This window comes from Megalops cyprinoides, chromosome 6 (assembly GCF_013368585.1).
Source record: "Megalops cyprinoides isolate fMegCyp1 chromosome 6, fMegCyp1.pri, whole genome shotgun sequence".
Taxonomy (NCBI): domain Eukaryota; kingdom Metazoa; phylum Chordata; class Actinopteri; order Elopiformes; family Megalopidae; genus Megalops; species Megalops cyprinoides.
In genome coordinates this window covers 17,832,170-17,853,400 of record NC_050588.1, presented here as the reverse complement: position 1 = coordinate 17,853,400, position 21,231 = coordinate 17,832,170, and the positions used below count along the sequence as shown (strand labels likewise).

General features: G+C 37.9%; 1 protein-coding gene across 1 annotated transcript; it reads right to left on the bottom strand.

The window, feature by feature from the left end:
- Positions 1-2,374: 2,374 nt before the first annotated feature.
- LOC118778835 (myosin heavy chain, fast skeletal muscle-like) lies at positions 2,375-18,011 on the bottom strand. Its single transcript, XM_036530592.1, has 41 exons — positions 17,980-18,011; positions 17,268-17,315; positions 16,671-16,886; positions 16,061-16,204; positions 15,816-15,972; positions 15,618-15,645; positions 15,225-15,336; positions 15,046-15,138; positions 14,868-14,931; positions 14,675-14,773; positions 14,487-14,590; positions 13,745-13,883; positions 12,679-12,797; positions 12,184-12,333; positions 11,876-12,046; positions 11,479-11,785; positions 11,083-11,153; positions 10,683-10,770; positions 10,346-10,463; positions 9,989-10,112; positions 9,552-9,688; positions 8,898-9,153; positions 8,523-8,765; positions 8,258-8,434; positions 7,887-8,032; positions 7,704-7,794; positions 7,233-7,622; positions 7,025-7,151; positions 6,821-6,939; positions 6,360-6,556; positions 6,092-6,275; positions 5,809-5,974; positions 5,269-5,393; positions 4,651-4,959; positions 4,359-4,562; positions 3,956-4,081; positions 3,674-3,844; positions 3,402-3,506; positions 3,220-3,315; positions 2,630-2,761; positions 2,375-2,500 (listed from the first exon to the last, which is right to left on the bottom strand). Exons 3-41 carry the CDS (start codon positions 16,872-16,874, stop codon positions 2,480-2,482), a joined length of 5,814 nt encoding a protein of 1,937 aa, XP_036386485.1. The 5' UTR covers positions 16,875-16,886; positions 17,268-17,315; positions 17,980-18,011; the 3' UTR covers positions 2,375-2,479.
- Positions 18,012-21,231: the final 3,220 nt, after the last annotated feature.

Genomic DNA, 21,231 nt, shown 5'->3' with positions numbered 1-21,231 from the left:
AGAAAACAAATTTAGTGATAATCAAACACAGAAATGCATACTCTGCATGCATAATGAGAATATTGTACATTGAAGAAATAGGGATGAATTGTCCCATTCTCTGATTGGTGTGGTGCTTTACAAGAAAGATAGTCTTTATGTTTTGTTTCCATTCAGATTATTTTGTCTAGGCGCCAGTAGATATCAGGACGACTGCTGAAAAGGATCCTCTAGTCTTCTCAGTCAGCGAGCCATCAGAGAACTGACACCAGGAAACTACAAACCTCAGGGGGAGCAGAATGTCCAAGGTACAGTTCCTGTTTGGTGCAGGCTGATGCCGTATGATGATCATGAGAACAGCGAGATGTAATTGAATGTTCCTATGGCGTCTCTTAGAACTGAGAGCCTCTCAGCTCTGTAAGTCATTAATTTATTAAACTAGTTTGAAATTGTTGCCATTATTTCAAAAGTATCAACTCTACAATCCATTTTGGAGACTATCACATGAAGACATATTGTCCCCAAAATGGGTGTGCTTTTTAACAGAAATACAGGTAAAAGCTTGCATTGATTTGACAATTTTAACCGTTGACAATTTTGAAGATCATATTTAATTAGGAATTGAAAATGTCATTTGCAGACTAAAGTAATAACAGGGTGAGTTACACACAAATGTAAAACACTTATTTTCCCTGAGTCAGTGATAACACTTGTAAGTAGGTCTGCCATTAAAAATATTGATATCAAAATAAAACCAGGTCCAACTTTAAACGCTCTACCTCTAGGGTGACTAGTCTTTCCAATTAAACTGGGACAGTCTTTTACAAGGATCTGTCCTTTGTCCTGACACATGAGTCATTGGGATGCTGTTTGTCCCAATAATTAGAGCAACAGTAAGATTTGGTGGCTGAAATTAATTACATCAAATCTCATGTAAGCAGTCTACATTGAGAGAGAATTTCTTAATGTCATATAGGCCAGACGATCTCAAACTGAGGTCTACAGCCTCCTGGAGTTCTGTGAAGGAATGTCAGGGGTCCACAGTAATATGGGAAAATTAGGAGGAAAGGGAATATTAATCACACATTTAAATTAGATTTCATTATTTCATATTATAGAATTGTTTTAGTAACCTTGTCTGGTTGACATGTGAATCCAAATGTCCTTTTTGGGGCCAAAACCTCTCTCACATTTTGATGTTTTCTGTAAGTCAAATGCGATGAAAGCTATGCTTTATTTTGTTATAATATAATAACATTATAAATTATATAAAATCCTAAGCAATTTATCATTGCTTAGGATTTTATTTTTCATGAGAAAGATGATATGACACTGGCAAAAGTGAAAACATGTTATAATCTGGATGCATATATTCAATAGAAATGTGACATTTGATATCCTGTCCTTAAAAGTATGTTCTTATAAGGAGCAAATACAAATATAGCTGTTTGCTCAGCTAAGCCCTCAGAACATGGCTATTTTTCAGTGAGTGCTATGAGCTTAACTGTAGAGCAAGTTTGTAATTGTCTTTAAATGCAATTCACTTTAATCTCACACCCCTATTGTAAAGTTAGCTTCAGTAGAATATCAGATCTAATAGTGACCTATTATCTCATAATGATCAATAAAATTTCTGAAGATTTGTTGACTTCAAGTGACTTGAAAGGCAAGTGCCATTTCACATTAATTTGTGTCATCGTTGATTTCATACAATTGTGTTGCATACAAGTGCATGCACATGGCTGTATGTGACTTTAGATAATGGATGTACAGTATGTAATATTGATATTTAACTTGGATTAGCAAGGTATACGCATAGCTTGTGTGGATAAGAAATACCCTGGTACATGAGATGATGTTTTTAATCACTGCATTGATTGATGGATTGACTTGGATTACTCTGCCATGCATAAACATGCATGGTCTCTCAGAACATTGCTATGTGTCACTGAGTGCTGGGAGTTTTACTTAAGAGTAGGGTTTCATCTGCTTTTGATACTCAGCTGCAATACTCAGTCTCTTACAGTGCATGTGACAAGGGGCAGAGTGAACCCAAATATAGAGAGAGCTCAAGACTCAAGAGGTTTGGTTAAAAGAAAATACCTTTACAAGAGATTTGCGAGAAATGAAACGGGCTTGGGCAAGCATACACAAACTAGACATGGGAACTCATGGGAACACAAAAGTGTGGTGTCATTTAAATGAAATAGCTGGTGTTTAAATGACACCACTGCAAGATATCAAGAATTTAAACATGGCAACATGGTGTGTAATTATTCTGTCATGAAGCTACATCTGTCTGTGCAAACATGGAGGATGGATGTTTCTTTCAGTAATGTTGTGTTCATTTTGTGTGATAAAAAGATTATTGACAAACCTAGAATACCAAATGAGGTGAGGATGAACTAGCTTTATTGACTGACTGCTACCATTACAACATTTCACAAGTCATTCATATTATATGAATACTTGTTATTGCTTCTCATCTGGATCTCAACCTTCATTCTGCAACCTCCTTGCCCTGAAAATGAATTTGAAAGACCATTTAGAACCATTTACTATATCATTTCCTTTTATCCTACAACAACTCTCATTACCCATTTAAATTAACATATATCATGACAACAAAACCTTTCACATAATAACCTACCTTGCCGATATCACGGCTCTTGGCTCTCAGCTTGTTGACCTGGGACTCAGCGATATCGGCACGCTCCTGAGCTTCCTCCATCTCATGCTGCACCTTCCTGTATCTGGACAGGTGAGTGTTGGCTTGCTCCTCCTGTTGAGGAGTCCAAAAATTCATGAGTAGAAATATTTCACTTACTATGTGTAGCAATAGATATATGATTTAGAGCAAATTTATGATGTCTCCTTTTCCAGACGTCAGACATTTTACACTATTTTTTTATTAGCCACACCCAAGGGAAACAGGAAAAAGTAACCTCATTCTTTGACTTTTTTATTTTTCTTGTGCAGTCATTAATTATTGACTTAATATAGCACAATTATTTCCTGAAATACGCAAACAAACTAAAATTTGATTCTCTTCATATGTGATTATCAAGCACATGCTTTAGATTGCTATGATTCAGTTAAATAATATCCTGATAGAGATCAGTGTGTTGAGACCTAATCAATGACATGAAACTCCTGAAACTTACCCACATCCTCCGCATAGAACATTTTACATTGCATTCAGGTTCTACATGAGTCTTTTCCATGGAATATTAGACTTACCGCTTCCTCAGCCTGCCTCTTGTAGGCCTTCACTTTCAGCTGCAGTTTGTCCACCAGATCTTGGAGTCTGTGAATGTTCTTCTTGTCCTCCTCAGTCTACAGTGAGCAGAGATGATTTAAAAGAAGTACTGCGTTGTCATTCTAGAGTGCAGTCTATTTTGTAAAGATGGGTTGATTTTTACCTGGTAGGTAAGCTCTTTGACTCTCCTCTCATATTTACGGACACCTTTAACTGCATCGGCTCCACGTCTCTGTTCAGCTTCAACTTCACTTTCCAGCTCACGCACCTTGAAGTAAATAGTAAAAAATTGTAGAAAAAAGTATTGATAATTGTCACAGTAAAGCTGAAACTTGGCTGTATAAACAGATGGTTATGAGTATTGGGCCCTTGGGTAGAGTCTGTCCATGAGTTTCATGTGGTCCTCGAAAAACTTAAATGGATAGTTTAGGTTACCCTTGCTTCCAGTTTCTGGAGCTGTTTCTTTCCACCCTTCATGGCCAGGCTCTCAGCCTCATCCAGACGGTGCTGCAGGTCCTTGACTGTGACTTCCAGGTTCTTCTTCATCCTCTCCAGGTGAGCACTGGTGTCCTGCTCCTTCTTCAGCTCCTCTGCCATCATGGCTGCCTGGAATTTCCAGAAAATGGAGGGCTCTTAACTGTGTGGGTTTTAATGCTGTAAAAAGATGATAATTCATTAATTTATCTGTACAATTCAATGGCTGTAAATGTAACTCACGTCAGTGATAGCCTTCTTGGCTTTTTCCTCTGCATTTCTTGCTTCTTGGATGGTGTCATCCATTTCACCTTGGATCTGAACAAGGTCACTTTCCAGTTTCTTTTTTGTGTTGATAAGGCTGGTATTCTGAAAAATTGCATTTGTTTTTAGTATTAAGGTTAAGGTAACATACTTTTCTGTTCTTCTGTGTCCTTCTCAGGAAAGAAGTTCGTAGAGATAAGGCACACCTTTTCAGTTGAGAAATTAAAGCTGTTATTACAATGCAATGCCTTACTAATAAATCCTCTACATAAATGTCACAGCTCGTACACCCTTTGTTTCTTTGATATGTAGTGATGTACTTTGTCATGCTCATTTAACCTATATCAGACAAAAACATAAAGGAATGACTTTCTGTACTCACCTGGGAGTGCAGCAGGGTTACACGCTCGCTTGCATCGACAAGCTCCTGCTCGGCCACTTTGCGGCCTCTCTCTGTCTGCTCCAGGGCAACCCTCAGTTCCTCTATCTCAGCCAGCATCAGGTTGTTCCTGCGCTCCACCAGGGCAACCTGCTCCTTCATCTCCTCCTGTCCTCTGATTGCATCATCAAGGTGCAGTTGAGCATCCTGAAAGAGAGATCAATTAAAGGAATTCTGTATGAAAAGACTCAACTCATTGAGCTCAGCCCTGTAACTATGGGTAATATACAAATACCTTGAGCTGTCCTTGGACATTCCTCAGTTGTTTTAGGGCTTCAGTGGCCTGGCGGTTGGCGTGGCTCAGCTGAATCTCCATCTCATTGAGGTCTCCCTCCATCTTCTTCTTGACTCTGAGAGCATCGTTCCTGGCTCTAACCTCAGCATCAAGAGTGGTCTGCATGGATTCAATCACCCTCTGGCTGTTCCTCTTGATCTGCTCCATCTCCTCATCTTTCTCTGCAAGCTTCCTGTCAATTTCACCCTTGACCTGATTGAGTTCAAGCTGAATACGGAGAATCTTGGACTCCTCATGTTCCAGTGTTGCCTGTAAAATGAATGAGACAGCAATATGTATTGCAATACATACTGAAGAGCTCAAAGCTTTCGATTGATGGAGTAGGAGTTAAAAATGTCAGTTTCTGGGACAGTCATTCCTTAAGTTATAAATGGTCTCCTTTTTATTTTTTTTAAGTTTGAAAGCAGGTAGAATGATCTGCAAGAAAAGCACTGAGTAATTTTGTTATTTATTAGCAAATACTTCAGGAAATAGTACACAAAATTCATGAATAAGTCACCAACAGTATTCAAATTCAGATTACCAGAAAATATCCATTTAGTAAATTTCTTTGATTACCTCTGCTTCCTCGAGAGCAGTCTGAATTTCTGATTTCTCAGTCTCCGCAGTTTTCTTTGCCTTCTCCAGCTCATGAATGGTCTTTCCAGTCTCTCCAATCTGTTCAGTCAGGTCGGAAATCTCATCTAGATGGACACATATTTGATAACGATTTAATTCGGATTAGGTAATTATGGTTTTGAATATACTTAACATTAATACAGTACAGTTCTTCCAAAGATCTCTGATCACTTTAGATATCCATTACTATTTTTTGGATTCCCTGAATTGAATTGCTGTAAGGAATGTTCACTCTTAATGTATATATGATTTATTACAATATTTAGCTAGATTCATCACAGTTCCTGAATATTTCAAGAATCATGAATAGGTGTACCAACAAGTTATGTAAGACCTTATTTCCAAAGGGAACACTCCATCTACCATTAATGTATGACACTTCTGGTGTTTTAATTAATTCTCAGTATTGCCTTAATTTCAAAATCTGACAACATCTCTGTGACCCTGAGCAAAACGTTTTTCTACATTGAGTGTACGTACGCTGCAGGTTCTTGTTCTCCCGCTTCAGGGTCTCCAGGTGGTCCAGAGCTTCTTCATAGGAATTCTTCATCTTGAACAGCTCAGTGCTGAGAGAACGGGCCTCTTTCTGTGCCCCTTCCAGCTCTGCCTGGCCTTCCTCATACTTCTGCTTCCATTCTGCCAGAACCTGGAAAAGTGATGATAAAATTCATTAATAATGAACCATGAAATCAGTCTATGCTGTAAAACCTAACTGTAACCACAGCAGAGATGATAATTCCCTATATTGGAATGTTGGATTTACCTTGTCAAAGTTCCTCTGCTTCTTGTCAAGGTTGGCAGCCTGGGCATTTGCCCTCTCCACATCAATCATGAGATCCTCCACTTCACCCTGCAGTCTCTGCTTGGTCTTCTCCAGAGAGGCACACTTGGAGTTCACAGCCTCAATGGATTCCTCTGCGTCCTGGAGACGCTGGGCAAGCTTTTTCCTGTAGAGAGTGACATTTTCATTAACTATCTTCGATTTCTCATAATCAGTGAATCCACAATGATACTGTAAAGAGTGAAGTTACTTGGCCTCCTCCAGTTCCTCAGTGCGCTGGATGGCATCAGTTTCATATTTGGTTCTCCACTGAGCCACCTCACTGTTGGCCTTGGACATTCCACGCTGCAGCTCAGCCTTGGCCTCCTGCTCCTCCTCATACTGCTCCCTCAACAGGTCACAGTCATGGCGTGCTGATTGCAAACCATGGGCCAGGGCATTCTTGGCCTTGAAGGCAACACATGAGTTATAGTAAAAAAGAAGGACTGAATGTATATGTGGAGTATCCTGGAAACCAGATGCTCATTTATAGTATAGTATAGTTTACCCCATTTTAACATGAGAAGACATGTGCTGAAATGCCATTCTTTAACTTAACATGTTGACAGAAAGACTTGAATATAGGGTAACCTCATTGACAGTTTATCAGTTTAATCAGACAGATTATCAAAATTTTAAGGATAATCCTCAACTCCAGGTGTTCTGTATTACCTTGACTTCCTCTTCAATGTGCCTCTTGAGTTCCTCAATCTGCTGTGTGTAGGCTTGCTTGCTTCTTGTTAGCTGAGAGACTAGAGCCTCCTTCTCCTCCAGTTGGCGACCAAATTCACCTGAGAAAATAAAAATTATGTGTAACTCTTCACTATTTTTGTATGAGATGTAATTAGAGCTAAAAGGCTGATGTAACATACATACCATTCTCTGTTTGAAGTCTTGCTTTTTGTGCATTGATGTCATTAAGTTGGCGCAAATACTCATCATTCTTTGTCTTGAGTTCACTCAGTTGGTCTTCCAGGGTACGGCACATTTTCTCAAGGTTGCCCTTTCAAGAAGTATATTTACAGTTATTTCAAGTTAAATGTCTCCTGCTGATGAGTGCTTATGAAATATTCCCTTCCTATACCTTTGATTTGGCGACAGCCTCCATGTTACTGGACAGGTCATCAATTTCCATTTTGTATTCACTCTTCTCCTTCTCCAGCTTCTGCTTGACACGCTGAAGGTTGTCGATTTGCTCTCCCAGTTCTGCAACACTGTCGGCCTGCTTCTTGCGCAGAGCAGCAGCTGTGGCCTCATGCTGCAAGGTAGACTCTTCAAGATCACGGCGCAGCTTCTGGAACTCAGCCTCACGCTTCTTGTTCATCTCAATCTGAGCAGCAGTGGCACCACCAGCTTCTTCTAGCCTCTCACTGATCTCCTCAAGTTCCCTGGAGAGATCAGCTCTCTGCTTCTCAACCTTGGCCCGAGCAGCACGCTCAGCCTCGATTTCTTCCTCCAGCTCCTCAATACGAGCCTATGGAGAACAATGATATTGGTTAGAGTTGAACATATGTTGAGCTTTATTACATGGAATTTCAAGCCTTTCAGAAATTACCTGGAGTTCCTTAATCTTCTTTTGAAGCTGAGCTCCCAAAGACTGCTCATCCTCAATTTTGCTGAGAAGTTGGCTTGTCTCAAAGTCCTTCCTGTGGGTGAAGAAAAATATAGATTTTTATGATAGTGTTTCCATTTTTTGGGCATTCTTTTTGTTATTGTTTTTCCTTGAATTCTGTCTTACTTTTTGATCTTCTCCTCTGACTGTTGCTTGTCATTCTCCAGATCCATTATGGATTCCTGAGCCAGTTTCAGATCACCCTCAAGCTTTCTCTTGGCTCTCTCAAGGTCCATGCGAAGCTTCTTCTCTTGTTCCAGAGAACCTTCCAGCTGTTTCATGTAATAACAAGGTAGATGTTAAAAGTATAGTCCAAACCAACTTGACAGCCATCACCTTTTTTCTTGACATTACAGAATAGATCGGACAGTTGAGTTGTGATGTCTACTTCAAGTAGCTCTTGGTACTTTCCCCATGTGTCTGCTTTGACAAATAACCTCTCTGTTCTCTTATTGATCCTAAATTATACACCTCAAAATGTGTAAATGCTAACTTACATCATCAACTTGTTGCTCAAGCTTGGTCTTGGCTTTGGTCAGAGTATTGACTTTGTCCTCCTCTGCCTGGAGATCATCAAGAGTCTGCTGGTGTGCCTCTTGGAGGGCTTTCTTCTCCTTGGTCAGCTTGGCAATGCTCTCATCTTGAGAGGCCATCTCTTCAGTCAGGTTTTTCACCTAAATGAATTAATGTCACACTCTGTTAGTAATACACTGGTAAAGTGGAAAAAAAAACAAATAAAGACTGCATTGATGAATTGTAAACCTTATTTTCTGTGGCATGTTTCTCCTTCTCCACTTTGGCCAAGGTGAGCTCTAAGTCATCAATGTCTTTCTTCAGCTCAGAGCACTCATCCTCCAGCTTCCTCTTCTTGGCAGTCAGCTCAGCATTGATTTCCTCCTCATCCTCCAGTCTCTCATTTGTCTCTTTGAGTTTAGCTTCGAGCTGGATCTTAGCTTTGATGAGTCCCTCACATCTTTCCTCAGCGTCAGAGAGGCTTTCAACTTCCTATAAGTAAAACAGAAATAAAATGCAACATTCAAGCATGAGGAGACATTAATTTAGATTACTGTACATTCATTTTCACCACTGATAATTTAGAGAACATTGAATCCATATTTATATTTTTCACCAACTCACAGCTGCTACTTGTAATTGCAGGTCGTTCTTTTCCTGCAGCAGAGAAACCATTTTCTCCTCAAGCTCCTTCTTCTTGGCTAATGCCTTTGCCAGCTCTTCTTTGGTCTTTTCAAACTCTTCCTTCATGTTGGCCATCTCCTTCTCAGCTTCAGCGCTCTTCAGAAGTGGCTTGATCTTGAAGTATAGCTTCATCCATGGCCAATGTTTCACATTCATGAATGAGCGGATGTTGTATTGGATGGAGTATATGGACTCCCTGTTTTAGGAGTATCACAATCATACAATGGGTAAAAAAAGTTTATGCCATATCGCTTACAATTTTAAAACAATCGTTTTATCCTTGAACCACTCAACCACTTTTAAAACAACCTGCAACACATCAATTTAAGATTTTTTGGGTGTACAGGAAACATCAATTCAGACTGAGATTTGATAATGTTTTGCCTTACATTCACTGCCTTTCAGCCTACAGAGAACTGAATGTGAATAATAATGTAAATAAAGTCTTGCTGTTCTTTTTACCTTAAAAGATGTACAGTACTGACCCCTGAATAAATTGAACCCTCAGTATATTGTTTTGCTTATTTCTTACTCCATAGGACCTATATTTATGTCTTTTTTAATTAGTAATTGTGAAAAAAATAGGCTATATACCTCCTCTCCATCATCTTGACAAACTCCCTTCTCATGAGGAAACCACGACACAGGGCCTGAGTCATGGTAACCAGTATTGCCAGTTTGTCATCTCGCATCTCTTCCAGCTGACCCAACAGACCAGCTTTGAAGAACACCTGCAGTAATGTATTATCAATATATAAACTTGAGACAAGAATTTAAGATCATCAAAACATTTTGTAATAAAGACAACATGGTACTGAATGTTTACAAGTGTGCTCATTATTAAATCTCCAGACATATGATGCTTATATTAATGATAATTAAAATTTTACTTTTTTTATTATATAACATCGGGTCTCACAGGTGACGTGATTGACATGTATATATATATATATATAAAATGTATTTTTTCTTCTTTTTTATGAAATTTTCAGAGAAGTACCTTTGACATCCTCGAAAAAGAAGTTTCATACCTTTGTGTGCCCAAACTTGTATTGAGTGTGGTCTACATCTATGGATCCAAGGAGCTTCTCAGAAGCTTTCTTGTTGTCAATGAACTGTCCCTCAGGGATAACACTGGCATTCAATACTTTGTATCTAAAATAAAAGTAATGATCATTATGATGAAGCAGATATGCTGAGACATTCCTCAATGGAATCTTCCTTTTAAATGCAATAATTTGTAAATTTGGATGTATATTATTATATTTTTTAAAAAAATTATTTGTAGAGGCCTTTAAACGTGTTCTTTCCATGTATCTAAGCTACAGCTCCTAGGTCCACAAGCATAGTATGAATGTTAAGTAATATAGCCTTGATGAATCAATTACCTCTGCTTGAAGTCACCATAAAGGATTCTGCTGGGGAAGCCCTTTCTGCAGATTCTGATACCTTCTAGCACACCATTACACCTCAACTGGTGGATGACCAGGAAGTTCTCCATGAGACCTGGAAAACAAGAAGACATTCACATTATATGTTCAGACATTGTACCAAAAGTACAGAATAGGATACTCCCACACTGAAGTTGTGTTTACATCACTGAATTCTTTTTGATAACCCTAGAAAAGTGGATTGATCAACCAGTTACACATAGCATGTCCACTTTCTTGCAGTTTTTCATATTTGGACCTAAACTATTGGAATGACAGTGAGTATATTGCCTACCTGGTGTCTTTGATTCATTAGGAATCAAGCATCGCACAAAGTGAGGATGAGTGCTTCTTAAGTTGGTCATCAGCTTGCCCAAGTTCTCCTGTGGGATGGAGGGTGGTGTAGTAAAACAAGGAAAGCATTTGGTTTCTTTATTTCATTCATATTGTGAATAGAGTTAAGTTGGCCCCATCACTTCATATCTGCTGCATTTCCAACACTTGAAATGAACCCAACTGATTATCATTTTATGGTTTTTAGTATTCCAGAGCAAATTCATGTAATGTGTAATTATTTCTACATTTGCTTTTTAAGAGAATTGGTTGTGACAGTAAGAGTGCTTTACTTTGCAACATCAAATTGGTACTTTAATCACAGAAGTGTGGTTTCAGTTGCATTGAAGTGCATACAGTACCCTGAACAGAGCAGACACAGTCTGGAAGGAGCCACCCTTCTTCTTGCCGCCCTTTTTGCCACCACCAGCCTCTGTGCACACAAGATTTTTCAATGACATCATATTTAATGCAACATTTCACCACACAGCTTTTTCCATTTTCTTCATTTTGCATGACTAATCATAAATACATGCTTATACTAACAGCATTTTAAAAATACCACCACAAACACATTGACATCCAGAAGCCTGGAAATGTGAAAAGTGTAAATTGTTCCTTTAGTTAATTGAAAAGCTGTATCGCTAACTTTTACATCAATGAGTTTGTGTTTGTGATAAGATAAAATGAAATTTACCCAGATGTGAATAGATAGGATGGAGATTCTGCCAATCACAGAAATAAATACAATACAATACCTTCTGCACCAGCATGGGCAGCATACAGGTGAGCCAGCAGTTTGACTGATGACTTCTGGTACAGCTGTACGACTGAGTCGTTCAGGGGGTCCTTGTTCTTGTCCAGCCAGCCGCAAATGTTGTAGTCCACAGTGCCAGCGTAGTGCACCAGGGAGAAGTGGGCCTCAGCCTTGCCTTTGGCAGGCTTGGGCTTCTGGAAGCAAGCAGCTTTGCCCAGGTGTTGGTCATAGAGCTTGTTTTTGAAGGTTGTGTCTGAAGCCTTGGGGAACATGCACTCCTCTTCAAGGATGGAGAAGATGCCCATTGGCTGTTGTAGGCAGAATATTCACATGAGATTGCTTCAGGAGAATAAGAGAAGAGGTTTATGACTGTCAATAATAATGGGCGTCACTCTTACCTTCTCAATGAGTTCAATGCAGGCAGCCAAGTCCATACCGAAATCAATGAACTCCCATTCAATACCCTCCTTCTTGTACTCCTCTTGTTCCAGCACAAACATGTGGTGGTTGAAAAACTGTTGCAGTTTCTCGTTGGTGAAGTTGATGCACAGCTGCTCCAGGCTGTTGAACTATAATTTTGGGAAAAAAAAGAAAGTTGACTGATTACAATTTATAATTTACAATAATTAAAGTTGATCCAAATTGAAAAGAAAAAATGTTTCATGTAACAAAACTATAGTCAATGTTAATGGAATCCTCCACTCACATCAAAGATCTCAAATCCAGCAATATCCAGCACACCGATGAAGAACTGTCGTGGCTGCTTTGTGTCCAGCATCTCGTTTATGCGAACGACCATCCACAAGAACATTTTCTCATAGACAGATTTGGACAGAGCCATGACAGAGTTGTGGACCTAATCACAAAGAGGAAAAAACAAATAGATATGCCAACACATACTAATAACTCACATAACTAAATAATATTTCTTTGTTATTTTTATTTCAAGTTTATCAAACATTCCTGAAACTATTATAACAGATGTTAAGAAATTTATTCTATACAGCAAGGCATTCCATAACTGCAAAGCCTTGTTGCCAATGCCTTGTGGTAATGCTATGCCATTGCATAGCAAGGCATAGTAACTGTGTCTGGAGAACTGGAGAGATCAGGTCATTAAATGCAACAGAGTATTTGGGGGAGGAACACATCTTTACATACATTACCTACCATGAACACAGTTAAAATGTAAGTATTGTACCTGCGGTACAGTCTGCCCCTTGGTCACATACTCGTTTCCGACCTTCACTCTGGGGTAACACAGAGCTTTCAGCAGGTCAGCTGAGTTCAGGCCCATGAGGTAAGAAATTTTATCTGCCTCTGTAATGAAGAGAATTCAGTATGTATTGTACTTCCTCTAAAAATCAACGATAATTTTTGCATGTCCAAAAGAAAGACTGGAAATGTAAATGATACCATTGAGCCCACTTTATGTACCTCATAACTCACAATTATTGTGTGGCACAATGTCATTGATTTTTTTAAAATTCTTTATATGGTGAGAAGAAATCACATTGATTTATATTGAATTTTAATATATTAAGGTTGCAAGATGCCAGTATGACTCTTTCTGGAAGCAAAGGTGTTATCAATTCAAATTATTTCAGATATGTACAGGACGCAGAAGAGTTTTCTCATTAGAGACTGTTTTATGCTGTCTGCAGAAATAAGGTTGACTCTCCCTGCTTTCTATTAGTGGATGCACTCATGTAGTTGAATATTTCATTCAATGTCTTGGGGAATTAATTTTTATTTTCTAGTTGAGGGCCTGGTGTTCCAGTGTACATGACTATCAAAAACCTAGGAGTGTCAAGGAGCAGTCCCTTGTTTTTTAAATGGCTAGTTTTAGATTCCACTTAAAATCCTAAATACTCTTCAGACAATTTTTAAATCAGGGGAAGATAAATGTAATCACAATTTGTCAAAAGAGCTATAAGCACCAAAGAAAGGTGCCCAAGCACAAAAATCTAGCGTGTTGACGTATGTGATGAGAAAATTGGGTCTCACAGGTAACGTGATTTACATGTTTACAGTTCATATAAAATGTATTTTTTTCTTCTTTTTTATGAAATGAAATTCCAAGACTTCATGTATATGATGTGACCAGTGATAGCCAAATTGACACATCCCACAGAGAGTCAGTTAAATCAAACTGATTAGTGAGGCCTGAAATCCACGTTCATTAAGACAGACACTTGCCTCTTTGCCTAGATTATTTCTGCGCTTTTTTTGACTAAAATCTTATGACATTAAAACTTAAACTATACCCTCAGTGCCATCGGGCTCAGCCTGCTCTTCACGCTGCTTCTGCTTAAACTTCATGTTCCCATGATGCATCACTGCACCAGTCAGCTTGTAGATGCCCATCTTTTCCTCAGCAGTGAAGCCCAAGATGTCAATGGCAGTCTGTGTGATTGGAAACAGAAGCATGTTATGAGCTTTTGACAGTTGTATATTTTGCCAGTAAGATCTGTTCTATACTTAATTCTGGTGCAGACTGCTATTTTATTCTGTACTTATGAATGTACATATGCAGTCAAGATAGGAACATGTTTTCATTGTTTTTTATTAGCATTAACAATATTGTTTACACATACTGTTAGTGAGCAGAGTCAATAGTTAAGTGATTAAATATAGTTTTATAAGCAGCTCCTGACACTAGACCTCCTTAAGCTCAATTGTACTTGGAGAGTGGTTGGCATAAGAACACATAGGTTGAATGTTTACATATTAGTAATATGTAAATACATTTACACAGTGGTCATATTTTATCTGAATTATCTAAATCTGAGATTAGAGTATTTAGTTACTGGTTCCCTAAAAACAGAGTGCAAATCTCTTACATTTTGGTATATCAGAAGTCATTGGCATACAGACAAACATGTAACATGCTTATTCTGCTATGGGTTGAAGCATGCAGTCACAAAAGTTGTCATTGTTAATTATAGATAAAAAATCACAGGTTATCTTCAGGAAAAAGAATGAAACATGCAAATCTGTCTCACTGACATCTGTGGCTATGAACTCCTCAACATCATTAATGCTTTTAACAGTGATTTCTCCTTGGCTGATCATAGGGTAATCATATGGGTTGGTGGTAATCAGAAGCGCCTCTGTAAGAGAAAATAATGATAAATGTGTACATTCCTAAAATTTGAATTACAATATTTAAGATCTTGACCTTTCGGATTTCATACCTAACAGTTCAGGTTTGTGGCCTGTCATAAGCTGATAGAAGATGTGGTAGCTTCTCTCAGCTGACAGCTGGAATGTAACTCTTGACTTTTCCAGCAAATCTGTAGGTAGGGTATAATTTTTTCACATTTTGGAAATATTTTAATATGCTCATTGGATATTTGATCAACACTGAATGTCGTCTTAGGAACTTACAGGTTTCAATATCAGCAGAAGCCAGCTTTCCTGTTGTTCCAAAATGAATTCTGATGAACTTCCCCTAAACATTTAAGAAATTAGGAGGAACTGATATGCTGCATCCTTTAAACGATGTTAAAGCAAATTTCATAATAATGTCAGTTATAACCAGCCTGAAATACATTTAAATACTTACAAAACGAGAGGAGTTGTCATTCCTCACAGTCTTGGCGTTACCATAAGCCTCCAGCAGGGGGTTCGCTGCAATGATTTGATCCTCCAGAGATCCCTACAGAAGACATCAGACACTTCAGATTCTGTATGTGTAGCGGCTTATTACTTCCTGAGGTACATGCACAATTGCTTGAGACTGACCTGCATCTTGCCAGGTACGGGCTCAGCTTTCTTTTGGCCAGACACTGCGATTGTCGCAAAGTACTGGATGACACGTTTGGTGTTCACAGTCTTTCCTGCACCAGATTCTCCACTGTGGATGAACACAAACAATCTTTAGAACTTTCAAAACAGGGGAAGCATTCTCTATACAGCACACAGCACACACTTTCTTTCAAATGCTTTTTAAAAGAGCATGAAGGAGTTTATAATTTTCAACTTGTAACAAACGCATAATATTTTCAGAAAGTATATTTGAAAATCTTGAAATTGTTAATCTTTTTTTTCAAAAGTTGATTTTTAGAATCCATACTATCACAGTGTATTTTTTCCATTTTCTGTTGTAGTGTATTTATTGATAAGTATGATACATACGTAATCAGGATGGACTGGTTTTCCCGATCTGCAAAAAGAAATCACATTTTCCCTCCATCAAAGCATGGTATGTTAAATGGCTCAGGAAGTTTTTCAGAACAACATATTAGTATCAGAACATGTGGTGATTTGATATGAACTTTATATTAGTTCTCCACAGTAACTAATATACCTTATAACACCAGGAGATATTCTTACCAGTCAGCATGAACTGATAGGCATTGTCAGAGATGGAGAAGATGTGGGGCGGGGCCTCAATTCTCTTTTTGCCTCTGTATGCAACAACAACAATGGCATCGTACACTGGAAGCCACTTGTATGGATTCACAGTGACACAGAACAGCCCAGAGTATGTCTGAAACAGCAGAGGTCAATATTACTGCACATATTCACCAGACACAATGGCTCATTGACTGGTAAAGTGGATTAACTGAGAAACTTACATAGATCATCCATGCTGCGTAACGCTCTTTGAGGTTATACAGCACAGCGGGCTCGTTGAGGTGGGTCATCATGGCCATGTCCTCAATCTTATCGAACTTGGGAGGGTTCATTGGGTGGATGTCATCCTCCTTCACCGTTAATTTCTGTGAAATAGGTTAGAAGGTTAGACGAGAGTCTGTCTTCATGAGTGTCCAGAGACTGACAGAAGGAGGTGTTATGCACTACAAAGGCATTCAGGAAATTCAGGAAGAATTCTCCTCATGGATGGATGACACTGATTTAAAAGAGTCAACTTAATGCATTGATCCCTCAACACTCATTTTCTCTGGATGCATGGAAAACAGTATTTGTCTGGTGTACTACTGTGTGAGATGTTTTACTTTCAAACAAATCAGTTTTAATTTAAATCCCATTTAGGATGGTCAATAATGTGATTTGTTGGATATGTCACTCAGTCAAATCTATTCCTTCCACATGTTTTCTTTTCATGATGAGACTTTTTCACTGAGTGAGTTTCTCAAATATTTTGCCAGTATGGACCATCAGACAGTGCATCACAATGAATTTTGGTCAACTTTGAATTTGTAGGAAAACTGATGATGTACATACCTGCCCATCCAGGGTTTCAACGGTGGCTTTGCCCCCCTCTCTGCTGATGAGTTTCCCCTTGACGTACATCTCCTTTGGTTCAGCCACAAAGTAAGCTGTTTTGGCATCAAAGGGTATGTTCTGGGCCTCGAGCCTCTCCTTCTCTGGCTTCCGGAGGTAAATGGCCGCCGGGCCAAAAACCTCCATCTCCGCATCTGAACTCATGATGGCGCTTCACTAGAGGAAAAAGTGAACACCAGTCATCTTGAAATCTTGCTTGCTTATACAAAGCATCTTAAAAACAATGTGTGATATCTTCTGGGTTCTTCGCGGTCTGTCTTGGGCTGGAAGGACGTTTTTGATCAGATAGGTTAGGTAACCTTCTCCATTGTAAGTTGGGGTTCTTCTGAAATGGGTGGGCATTTCCTTAAAAACCCCCAAGGAGGTGGTTTTTGACTTACTTTTTCTTCCTCCTCTTCACTATCAAAGTCTTGTCGTTCTGTATTTATTTCTGATTCATCAGATAAATTATTGTTTATGGTTATATTAGATCTTTTGAACTGTACTTTTTGTACTCACTATGGAAAAACTGTTGTGCATACAGGAATCTTCATTTACCTTTTTTGGAGCCACAAGAGAAAGGTAGTCGCTGGTGGTGTTTGAATCCTGAAAATGACAGTTCATTGTGTTCAGTTTGCTGTTAAATACCTTGTTTTTCAAATCTTAGTGTGATAGTGTGTTAAAGCACACTAATGTCACAAGCTCCTTATCCTTATTGTTTAGACCTGGTTAACAGGGAGGTTGTAAATGTTATGAAATTAAGACAAAGAGAGACATGGTAGCATTAGATTTGTTGTTTTGAAGTAGGGCTTGGACTCATAGCTTTAAAGCCATTGATGCATCTGAAAACATAATTCACTTATCTGTTGTATTTAATATATAAAAGCATAGTGTTGGAGTAGAGTGATACACTACATTTCAGCCAACGAAGTATCATATACAAGCACAGTGATTTTAATAATGTGTAATAATGGTGTGGATTAAATTCAAAATGCAGATGGTGGAATGCAGTATTTCGCAACAAAGCACAAGGAAAGTCACATTAAAATTCCATTTGGACAGGTTTGTTATTAACAAAACTAATATTCAGCTACATGTTTTGAATACTTGACTTGAATGCAAATTCATCAAAAATGCATGCCACGATTTTGTACATATTGGTCTGCTTGGACCCAAAAAAGGGCAGCAAGAATGAGGTTCATATTTATCAATTGTAAAATATGTAGGCTGAATCTGAATCTGTAGCAGCATTACACCACATCTCACTCACCTTTCCAGGGTAGCAGTCACTCCCCAAGGGAGGTCACTTCTGCTTTTTTATATAGCGAGATTTGTCTTCACTCAGCAGATGTCCTGCTCTATTTGGTCATGTATTTTTGCCATCTTAACAATGATCATCTGCCAGTATCATTAACAGGGAAATTATTTTTATCATGGATTAAGCGTTTAAGATGGCATTATTGCTTGTCACTCATTCATCAGACTAGTGTATGGGGTCCTGTATATCAGAAGAAGAAAAATTCCATAGTTTCAATACACTCTTGTTCTGAGTTGTTTCATAGATGTATCTGTATATCTATGTATTAATGTTTGAGAACTGTGAACATTAAACAAATTGACTGTCCCCAAGCCCAAAATAACAAATGCTAACGTCTGAGAATGTCTTGTGAAAACTGGCCTTAATTCATATTAATTTAATTCATAATTAAAAGGTGCTAAAATGCTTTCTTAATAGGAATAGATATAAGGTGGTAAGGGATGAGATATGGTGCCGTTTTCCATATCTGTGATCAGTTTTTAATTGTAGGAAGAAATGTTCTTAAACCTTGGCTTATCATACTGTGACTGTAAATGTAGACCTTAGAATTACAGGATTTCTGATGAACAATTCTGGATATTGTGCTTTGCATGAGGAATATGCCAAATACAGGAAAAAAGGTGTAACTGTATGCCACTGTATGGATAGAACCAGGAAGACGAATGTGAGAATTATGAATTAAATATCTTGTGAATTACATTAACAAATGGTATCAAGTTATGGTTAATGAAAAAATGTAATGCTTCAAACCCCTTTAGTTAGATAACATGCCCCGATGCTAGCTTCAGGACTTCAAATGTAGTACAAAAAGTGAATAAAAAGGGTATAGGTGGTGACCCTTTTTCCTCAAGAAATAGTTAATATAAGACAATGCTCAAGATGTTTCATCAGTGATATTTTGTGGGTGGTGTCAGATGGAATTTTCTCCCTGGACATTAAAGTTATAGCTTGCTGTTTGCTGTATTCCCTTCACAAGTACTCAACTTGCTTCAAACTGAGCTGTGATATGACCTTGAAACTTCACATGTATAGTATGGTCTCTGTTGTAAACATATAGGATAATAATTGGCACTGGTTTCATAAGCTAACACAGTAACCAAGATGTGGTCTATGAAAACTTGTGCATGTTTTTCTTGGAGCATATTAAAGTCCAGACAATTTTATGGTCCCAAGTTGAGACTAATGTATCTGGCACTAAAGATAGGCCTAGTTTAGCTGTGGAGAAGCACTCAAATGTCACTGGTATACTGTTGCATGACTCATGCATGTCTTACACATTTAATAAGAAATAAAACTGGAAGCAAGGTCAGTCAGTGGTTCTAAAAGGCAATGACATCTCTTGACACCTAAGGCACTTGAGCTGCTTTCAGGGTTTATCCTTGGTCATATGCAAAAAACCCAGTTTCTGTAAATGCACCTGGATAAATACATGCCCAATTGGGGGATTCAACATGTCATTTCTGTTCCTTTTTTGTGTTTCAGTAAATAGTCTTTCATAAACTTTTATAATACACATGAGCCCTCGTAACCCAATGTATACATTGTCCCTGCTCTCCATGAATTTTCCACAATATAACATTACAGCTCATTAAGTGATGTCCCAAAAATTAGGGTAAGATGGACCTGTGAAAGTGGACTTGCCCCCTAAAGAAGCTTTAGGAAATTGCACATGCCCTCTCTCTTAAAGGTCCTGTCATTTTCCACTCTGATAAGATCTCATAAGCCTGATATATTAAAAGTACAAATTGTGCCATATTTGTTATATATCATATTTATTATTATAGAATTTTTACTATGATATAATATACTGTTGTTATTGGTTGTTAAATAAAAATAGTGTGTACAAAAAGTAGTATATAAAATAGTATATACAAAAAGTATATCTTTTTGCAAGGACATTTATTAGACATATTAATAATTTGAATAACAAGAACAGGAGCAGGATTTCTTTGTCATTTATAAAGAAATTCACCTTTCACAGCTATAAGCAATCATAAAGAAATCAATATAGATTAAAAACCTTTGGTATTTGGTATCATAATAGTATCATATACCATTGTACATAGAACCAGGTCATAAGCATTGTCCCAGTTACCAATTAGAACAGGAGATAACTGCTAAAAATAGTTGCATTGTTAAGAAAATCCTTTAGCTTCATAGAGGGCTAAGTTTCTGAGCTAAGTTTATACCCTGACCTTACAGTCTGAAGAATTTTTCCAAGCTTTTATGGTAATAAGAAGTGAACAAGAGATCAAATTATGCATTTGAATACAAGATTTATCATCAGTGTGACTTTCATGGGAAAGCGTATATGGACCTGGCACAAGAGGAAAGGGCAGTAAAAAAGTTCTGAAGTGGTTGCTCATGAGATCATGTGAACTCATACATTCTTTAAAAATTTGATACTTGATATCTTATCAACAACAGTATTTTCTTGTGAGGGGTAAGTATAGCTGCTTGGTCAGCTAGGTTGTCAGAACATTATTATTTGTCACTGAGTGATGTGAGCTTTATTGTAGAGTTGATTTTAAGCTTCCTTCAAAAGTAAATTACAGTGAACTGCATTGGCATAACCTGTAGTGTGGTTAGCTGAATAAGAGTATTACAGTCAAACATGGGTGACTTTTTATCATTGGGAAGTTCATCATGAAAATTAGGGGAGGCAAGTATCCATTTTACTGTATCCGTTTTATACAAGTATCAATTTTATGTATGTTTTTATTTTTTATTGCTATTGCTCATAGTGTTTATAGTGTTTCTTCGTTTTTTAATATTGTGTTATAAATTATTTACATATGCATATTGTTTGATATCTTCCATGTGGTTTTAGATATAGATTTGAATTAATTGCATATGTTGGTAATGCCGTTCATGACTCTATTCACAGACCTTGTACATTTGGGTTTTCCTCTTGAAACAAGGTGGACTGAAAGGCTTAGGAAAGAAATACAAGAGCACATTGATATCCATTTTGTTTTGCTTTCCTAATCACAAAATGACAGATTGATATTAATTGTAATGTGACATATTTTTCATATATCTTGAATAGGAACAATGCTATTGTTTAGCAATATGAACAATGCAATGTTTAAATGAGGTGGTCGCAAGGCAGAGTTATGTATGCTGACCCTCTGAACCTGACTGACCATTATGTGAAAATACCTAATACCTAAAGTAATTTCGAAATGTTTTAAATCATAAGAT